Source organism: Monoraphidium neglectum, assembly GCF_000611645.1.
Source record: "Monoraphidium neglectum strain SAG 48.87 unplaced genomic scaffold scaffold02499, whole genome shotgun sequence".
Classification (NCBI taxonomy): Eukaryota; Viridiplantae; Chlorophyta; class Chlorophyceae; order Sphaeropleales; family Selenastraceae; genus Monoraphidium; species Monoraphidium neglectum.
In genome coordinates, this window is record NW_014011129.1 from 1 (window position 1) to 8,238 (window position 8,238).

Sequence of the window (8,238 nt, forward strand, 5' to 3'; positions counted from 1 at the left end):
GCCCGGCGCGTGCTCCGGCGCGCCCGCCGCGGCCGCGGGCGCCGGCGACGAAGGCGGCGCCGGCGGCGCGAGCGAGGAGAGCAGCGAGAGGGCGCGGGCGGCGGCGGCGGCGGCGGTCGGGGGGCCCTCTCCGGCGCGGCAGAGGGGGTCGGGGGCGGCGGATTGGTACCGAGCGTCCCAGGCCATGTTCAACGACAGCAGGGCGCAGTCAGCTGCCTCCAAATATTCGATCTGGGGCAGCAGGAAGCAGAACGACCCAAACGGCTCCCATTCCGGCGCCGGCGCCTGCTGCGAATCGAACCTGCCCCGAGGGAGGCGGGTGGCGGCAGGACGGCGAGGGGGCACAGCAAGGGAAGGGTCCGTCAGCCTCTCGATCGGATTGGATCCTGCGCCTGGCAATCAAGCCCAGGTAGCAGCCCCCAGCAGCGCTCCGGGCGGCGGCCCCGCAGCCGCGCGGCCAGCGGCTCGCCGCGCAGCACGCTCTGGCGCACTCAACGCAGCCAAAACAGCACAGACAAGCGCGGCGCGCAGCCGCCTCTCGCCCCCGCCCCGCCCCGCCCCACCTCGCCCTTCCGCTCGCCGCGCCCCACCTCGTGCCGCCCAGCACGCGGATCCGCGGCTGGGCCTCCGACAGCATGCGCTGCACGCCCGTCAGCTGCTCTTCGCCAAACGGCACCCCGCCGTCCCCGCGCCACAGCCACGCCGCGCCCAGCCCCGCCGCCGCGCTCCAGCCGCGTGCGGCCGCCTCGGCCAGCGCCGACTTGGGGGTCTCCGGGGCGGTGCTGTGGCGGCCGGCAAAGTACACCTGGTGGTGCGAGGCGGCGTCCTGGCCGCGCAGCCAGCGCGACGCGCTGCAGCCGCGCGGCAGCGGCACCTCCCACCGAACGACGCCGCTCGAGAGCGCCGCGAGCTGGGGCAGCGCGGCGGCGGCCGCGGCGCGCAGGGCGGCGGCGGCGCGCTGCCAGGAGGGCTGAGGGGGGAGGACCCAGGTTTGCGTGAAGGTCACCGGCTGCAGCGCCATGGGCGGGGCCACAGCACTGGGGCCGGGGGCAAGGGCGGGGGCAGGCCGCGGCGGCGGCGTGGAAGCATCGCCGCTGGGCTCAGCGGCGCCGCTGCTGGCGCCTGGGTTGCTGTCGAACGCGTCCGCAAGCGCCGTGCCGGCGCGGTCGGGCGCGCCGGCGCGCGCGGCGGAGCGCAACCGGCGCCGGTTCAGCGCGGCGGCCGACGGCGGGGGCGCTGGGCTGAGTTCAAAGTGGTGGCGCCGCCGGCCGGGTGCCAATGGGCAGGTCGCTGCATGCTCGCCGGCGCTGCCGTCGTAGGCTGCAATGCTGCTCCTGCTGCGGGCAGACGTGCGCTGAGCTCGGGTCACCGCTCCCCTGGGGGCGGCACCACTGCCGCCACCGACGCATGGTGCGGATGACGAGCACGGCCACTCCGACAGCATCACTGCTCAATAATGGCCTGCAAGATTCATGTCAGGCGTCCTCTTATCATCGCGATAAGGCAAAACTGGTGATGTCTGGTGGCGACGCGGGGTGCATCGGTGATACAGGCCCCAGACAGCTTTGCAGCGCGATGTACAATGCAGGTTAGAGGTTCGCAGCTGCGACGCATGCCGTTTTCTGTTCGAGAAATCGCAACTCACCCACCTCGTGCACAAACCACAATTGTGCCAACCTTCTCCGCTCCAGTGCATCAAGTAAAACTGAATTATGTTAGAAGCTCACGAAATGCTGCACGTTCCAGATTGAGAGGCGTGATCTGGCGAACTCTCCGACCTCCACGCCAGTCCTCAGGACGCCAAATCAGTGTACAAGACCCCCAAAAATAGAGTGATTGCAACACTGCCTTCCAACAGCTGTCGATCTCGCCCTGGTTGCTGTTTCAGGGATGCGCCTGTCAATCTCCCAACACAGATGGTCAACCTTTCATCAGCGTCGCTCGACAGTGTTTCTGGTCCCCACTCATACAGATTGCACTGTCTCCTGGAAACGATTTTCCGTGGTGGCCCTGCCACGAGGCTCAACGGTCAGGATACGCCTGGTGCAGCAGTCGAGTTCACAATTACAAGAAGCAAGGACACAAATCGCACCCAGCTTCCTGCACAAAACATACAACATGGTTTGGGGTTTCGGATCCAACAGCCATCACTTGTGCAGCAGTGATGTGTGAGGGAAGCTACCCTGACGCTGGTTTTGTTTGCTCTGTGGTGCCGCCGCACCGGCTCGACCACGACGTGTTCCATCGATGTGAACAACAATGCTGCTGTATGAATCAAGTCATCACGCACAGGCATACACGCTCGCACAGTTTGGTGGCCGCCACCTGCCACTGTCGCCAGGTTGACCAATGCCTGGAGCCAAGCAATCGTGCTGCAGAGGCCCGGCCAGCAGTAAGCTCATGTCTACTTGCCGTGCCGCTCTTTGTCCTGGGTGGCGGTGCTGTTTGGTGTCTGTAGTGGGGGCAACGTGTACCAGTACTCTGCCGGCGTTCCTGGTTGATCACAGCCAGAACCCATCATAAATCCACACAAACCTTCTAAAATTTTGAGAGCTTTGCGTGCGATCTTTTCTTGATTGCAAAAGGAGTGCAGCTGCATGGCCTTCGAGCAATCACGCGAGTTGAAACTGCAGCAGCTACGCTGGGGACCTGGTGGACGCCAAAGGTGCGTTCACCATTTGGCTGGCGCATCAAAAGGCATCGCGATGTATGCCACTGGAGAAACAGCATGACGCGACCTTAATCAATTGAGAGAACATAGAGGTCTCGGCGAGGTCCGATGCAGCGGCACGCTGGTTGTGATCATCGCTGGGGAACATCACGAGCAGCATGTTTCATTAGCAATATAAATGGCATAGCCGCACATAAGGTCACGCGGCGGGCCCAGATCAACTGCAGAGGGCGACACACCCCTGCCGCCGCTGCGGCCGACGCCGCGTGGACTCGAGCGGTGCCTGCCCCCGCGAGCGCCGCGCTGCCCCCAGACCTCTCAAAGCTGCTGACGAGCAGGACGTTCACCCCAGACCCCTATGTTGGTCCCGTGGATGTGCAACTGATCCCTGGTGAGCAAACAAGGCCTGAGCTCAGCGGGTACACCTACAACAGGGCTCACAGTGACACATGCGGAGCGGCAGTTTGACACATGGCCCCTGGGACGCACGTGCAAACTTGCACAGTCGAATGTAATGTTCCTGTTTCATCAACATTCCATTTGCGGCAGGCAAGGGTCTTGGCCTTGTCGCCACCCGCAACGCCGCGCTCGGCGAGCCGCTGCTCGTGTGCCGCCGCCCCCTCGCCGTGCTGCTGGGGGAGCAGGGGCGCCCGCCCCCCAATGAGGAGCTGGTCGAACTGCTGCTGACGTCAGACCTGGAACCAGCCCAGTCTGCGTGGCTCCGGCTGCTGCGCGGCGGCGCGGGCGGCGGGGAGCGGCCGGAGAGCGCCGGGTCCGCGGCGGCCGACGCGGGCGGCGCGGGCGGCGGCAGCGAGCCTGAGGGCGGGCGCGGCGGCGCCGCGGGGACTGTTGCGGCTGCGGCAGGCCGGCGGCAGGCCGACCTGGCGGAAGCGCGCGCCCTGTTCTTTGGGACCTGGCCGGCGCCTGCAGCTGGCGGAGGTGACGTCAGCGGCAGCAGCGGCGAACGCGGCGGCGACCACTGCAACGGCGACAGTGCTGATGACGCAGCCAACGCTGTCAGCGAAGCAGCTGGCGCAGACGCCGGCGCGGCGGCAGCAGCAGCAGCAGCAGCAGCAGCAGCAGCAGCATCGTCATCAAGAGCAGCAGCAGCATTGGCGGGCTCGCCCGCGTCTCACGCGGCCGGGCTAGGGCTGGAGGTGTTGGGTGTCGTCTGCCCCTTGTCAAGGGAGGACGCCGAGCGGCTCGTGGCCGAGATGGCGTATGCAGAGGCGTCCGAGGACACGTGCGCGGCCGCGCTCAAGGAGCTGACCGCCGAGAGCGCGGCGGGCGTGTGGCAGGAGTTTGCGCTGCTCAACCACAGCTGCGCACCCAACACCTGCGCGGCGCTCTTCGGCGTTACACTCGTGGTGGGCCCCCGCGGCGCCTGCAGGGCGTGCTGCTGTTGCAAGCGCGCGTGCTTTGGAGGGAGGGATGCGGCGCTTGTTGACCGCGGGTTTGACTGCTCTTGCGGCCGGCTGACGCCAGCGAGCTGTGCAGTCCTGACCGGCCGAGCTGAGCCCTGCTTCATCATTGCATCGTCCCTTGGATCGACAAAACCGCCTCGCCCTCGTCAACGTCATGCACGGGCACGCGTGCAAGCGCAGGTCAGGGCGGCGGCCCCTATCTTGGCAGGGGAGGAGCTGACGGCTTGCTACCTGGGGGAGCGCCGCCTGGCGCCTGTCCGGGAGCGCCGCGCCGCGCTGCGCGCCAACTACGGCTTTCACTGCCAGGTCGGAGGGGGGGGGGGGGGGGGCGCAGGGGGGGCGGCAGCCGCGAGGCAGGCGCCTCTGGCCTGGTGCGGGCTCCGCAGGAGGGGAGGCGGAGGGGCCGCGCAGCAGCTGCGAACGGCGCAGGGCGGCCCTTTTTGTTAAGCGCTTAGAAACCCGTTGCAGTGTGTTGCCGGCTTAAGTCCTTCGCTGCGGCCGGCGACACCTCCTGCACTCTCCTCCTCCCCTTGCACGGCCTCATTCTGCCGCCCCCTCACCCGCGTGCCGCAGTGCGACCGCTGCATCGCGGAGCAGCGGGCGTTCCCCACAAATTGGTACCCCCAGGACACAGAACTGCTGGGGCTGGCGAATGAGGCGGATGCCAGTGGCAGCAGCAGCAACGGCAGCAGTAGCAGCAGTGCTGACGCGGCAGTGGCGCCCTCGGAGGCAGGCGGCGGCGCCGTCAGTCCAGGCCCGCTCTCGGCTGCGTGGCGCGCCGCGCAGGAGTGGTTTGGGTTCGGGCCAGCTGCGGCCGTGCGCCCGTCGCCGTCCAGCGACAACTATGCGTTGCAGCAGCTGTTCGAGGCGTGCGCGCCAGGAGGGCAGCTCGCCGCCGAGGTGCAGGCCGCGGCCGCAGCGCCCACCGCGCGCGCCGCGGTGCAGCGCCGCGCCGCCGCGCTCGTGCAGCTGGCGGCCGCGCGGCGGCGGCTCGCGGGCGCGGTCGCCGCGCTGCCTCGGCCGCCGGCGCCGGGCGTTGCGAGGTGGCTGGACGCCGCGGCGTTCGAGTGCCTGAGGCTTGAGGCAGACGCCCTTGATTTGTTCCTGTCCGGCGGGGCCCTCCCGAACGCAGTAGACCTGCAGCGTGCCGAGGACGCGGCCTCGGGCGCCGGCAGGGGCGCCCGCGGCTGGCTATCGCGGCTGCTGCTGCGCGGCGGCGGCGGCGAGGCGCCTGAGCCGGAAGAGGACGCCGAGCGCGCGGAGGCGGCGGCGCGGCGCGCGCTGTACACGCGCCGGCTTTCGGCGCTGACAGCGGCCGCGGACGCGCTCGACGGCGTCGCGCGCGGCAGCGAGCTGCACCTGCAGACGGCCGTGGCGGCGTGGGACGTGGCGCGCGCGCTGACGGGTGCCGCGTCGGAGGCGTCGCGGGCGGCGGAGCTGGCGTGCAGCCGGGCGCACGCGGCGCGGTACGGGCAGCTCGAGCCGGTGGTGCTCTCGGCGGCTGTGGCGGCGCGGCGGCGGCAGCTGCTCGGGGCGTCGCTGTCGCGGCGGATGAGCATGCTCGCGTGGGACACCACCGATCAAAGATGATTTTTGACCTGTAATTCTCCTACAGCAGACTCTGGAGGGTACTGCACGACGGGCCACAGTTTGACCTGCATTGACCACACCAAGGTCGGTAGCTTGGATGCTGTCGCTGTGTTTACATGGTCCACCCGATAAATGCCAACGCATGCAAAAGCCAAGCTTAGGTGCGGGGACCAGCTGAAACGTGATCCAAGACACTGCATTGCGGCAGCGCTGTCATCTAGTTGTGGCCGGGCAGTCAACCCTGCGCTTGCGCAAAGCAGGCGCAATGCGCTCCAAAAACCGCAGGGGCAGGCCCGCCTTGCGGCAGCCAAAGCAGCAGCCGCGTCGCCCTACACGTTGGCCGCGATGAACGCCACCACCTCTTCGAGGCTGCCCGTCTTGGCCGCCGCAGGCGCGAGCGCCACCTTGCTGCGCAGCGCCGCAAAGCTGAACGGCCGCTCCGCCGGCCCGAGCGCCGCGCCGCCGCCGCCGCCCGCGTCCTTGCCGATCGACGCGGCGCGCGTCTTGCGCATCGCGTCGAGCTGCCGCTCGAGGGTCTTGCGGATGAAGTCCACCGAGTGGGCCTCCATTTCCAGGTCCATCTTGTTGCAGGCAATCAGCAGCGGCGTGCGCGAGCGGTGCACCGCGGAGTGCGTCAGCACCTCGTAAAGCATGTCTGCGGCCTCGGTCCGGTGCGGCGTCACCTCGACAGCGTCGACCAGGAAGACGATCGCGGCTGCGTCCTTAAGAACAGCCTCCAGGTGGTGACGGGCGCTGTGGTGGCCGGGGACGTCGAGCAGCTGCGCGGTCTTTGGCGCGCCGCGTGCCGGGCGCAGCGCAACAGTGGCGGCGTTGTCGCCCATGCTGGCCACCACGCCGTTGTGGAGCGACCCGTCCTTCAGCTGGAAGAACAGCGTCGTTTTGCCGGAGTTGGGTGGGCCCGTAAGGACAACTGTGCTGCCCCGCTTCTTTCCCCGCGGTCCGAGTACCAGCAGCAACAAGATGAAGCCAAAGAACGCAGTAAACAACGCCACCACGAGGCCCTCGGGGGTGAGGAGCTCGGGGGGGACGTGCTGTGCTGCACTCCGTGGCACTAGGCCACCATCAATCGCCTGCTGCAGCTGTTGCTTCACTGCCTCGGGAAGCAGGCCCTTCACGGCCGATAACGCCGCCTCCATGCTGCTGCTGCTTGCGGTGCAGATCGCGGATCGCTGTGCTGCTCGTGCTGTTGCTGCTTTGTTGGTTGGTAAGATGCAGCTGAGTGCTTGTGTGTGTGACTTTGGTGTGTGTGTGCTTGCTTTGGGAATGGCCATAGTCAAATGGAAACACCGATTGGTACTTGCAGGAGCGTGCTGCTAGAAGGTGCTCCATGAAAAGCATGACCAGGCAGTCAACTTGGCCGCAGGTGGTCAAGCTCGTGCACCACTCGCACCTGCGAATCTGAGCTTGTTGCCGCAACTCTCGTAGGCTTCACATTCAAATGGTTGAGGTTGAATCCCACAAAAACCCTGCTTGGCTTCATGGCCTGACGCATGGTGTACCGGCTCGATAGCAGGCACATCTGCGAGCAACTAGTCAAAGTGCGCGCCTGAACATCTGCGAGCAACTAGTCAAATTGCTTGTTGGCACTGATGAGCGCATGATTTCCATTATTCAGGGCTCCCCAAAACAGGCACGGGCTGGCCATGTGCAGTTCCTGAAAGCATGGCACCTCTGCACTAGAGCTCAGGCGGGTTCGCATGGCCGCTCATGGGGGCTTCCCTGCACTGCATATGTTCCCGTGCACGGCCGTGCTCATTGTCCAGGATGAACGACTCAAGGGGTCTTTGTCAATCGGGCGCTGATATCTGGCACTTTGCCAGGTGCGGCATCTCACAGCGGCGAGTCGTGCAACTGACCGTCGCTGCCGGCAGTTCGCTTCAGGATGCACTGCTGAGTTGCATGCTGTGTTGCAGAGTTCGCGTGTCATTTGGCTTTACCAGTGGCCCAGAAAGCTACAGGGCACGCGATCAACCCTTTCAGCGATCTGAGACTGACAGCTTCTACGCCCTTACCGGTCGTATAACATCAAACTAGTTGTAGCTTTTGTTGACAGAGTCGGCGCGCGACTAGCAGTAGCCATGTTGCCGCTGATCGCCAGGTCCCTTCGACATGGGGGTTCGCAAGGCGGGCGTGCGCTTCAACAAGCCATGCAGCTGCAGCAGAAGCGTTTCTTGAATATACACGAGTACCAGGGCGCGCAGCTGATGGCCAAGTTCGGCATCAACGTGCCCGACGGCGCGCCAGCATTCACCGTCGCCGATGTGGCCAAGGAGGCCGAGAAATACAAGGACGAGAAGGGCGAGGTGTGCGCTAGGAGAAGGAATTATCCCTCACGGGCGCGCTGCTTGCCAGGCGCACTGCGCAGCGTACATCAATGGTCGTGCGATACCTGCCTTGGCCGCCCCTCAGTGCAACTGCCACGGCCTCTGACGCCACCGCTCTGCCGCCGCGGCCCCTATTCGGGCCCAGCCGCCGTCCCCCTGCGACAACAACGCGGTCGCGCGTGCGCGCCGCACCCCCCCCCCCCCCCCC

General features: G+C 66.7%; 4 protein-coding genes across 4 annotated transcripts in view; 2 read left to right on the forward strand and 2 right to left on the reverse strand.

Annotated features, from left to right (window-relative positions):
• Positions 1-49: 49 nt before the first annotated feature.
• MNEG_10879 (Isochorismate synthase 2) lies at positions 50-1,444 on the reverse strand (the record flags this gene model as incomplete). Its single annotated transcript, XM_014040646.1, has 2 exons — positions 50-301; positions 591-1,444. Coding segments are annotated over 2 exons (1,106 nt in total), but the record flags the coding sequence as incomplete, so codon positions are not given.
• A 2,441-nt stretch (positions 1,445-3,885) lies between these two features.
• MNEG_10880 (hypothetical protein) lies at positions 3,886-5,685 on the forward strand (the record flags this gene model as incomplete). The annotated part of the gene is made up of 3 exons (XM_014040647.1): positions 3,886-4,038; positions 4,276-4,401; positions 4,669-5,685. 3 exons carry the CDS (start codon positions 3,886-3,888, stop codon positions 5,683-5,685), a joined length of 1,296 nt encoding a protein of 431 aa, XP_013896101.1.
• A 329-nt stretch (positions 5,686-6,014) lies between these two features.
• MNEG_10881 (hypothetical protein) lies at positions 6,015-6,842 on the reverse strand (the record flags this gene model as incomplete). Its single annotated transcript, XM_014040648.1, has 1 exon — positions 6,015-6,842. One exon carries the CDS (start codon positions 6,840-6,842, stop codon positions 6,015-6,017), a length of 828 nt encoding a protein of 275 aa, XP_013896102.1.
• Positions 6,843-7,853: 1,011 nt separating this feature from the next.
• MNEG_10882 (succinyl-CoA synthetase beta subunit) overlaps positions 7,854-8,238 on the forward strand; it is a gene marked incomplete at both ends in the record, with an annotated part of 1,251 nt that continues 866 nt past the window's right edge. Inside the window, one exon of the mRNA XM_014040649.1 lies at positions 7,854-8,009. Within this exon, the coding sequence (XP_013896103.1) occupies positions 7,854-8,009 (156 nt within the window). The remainder of the gene's footprint in view (positions 8,010-8,238) is intronic.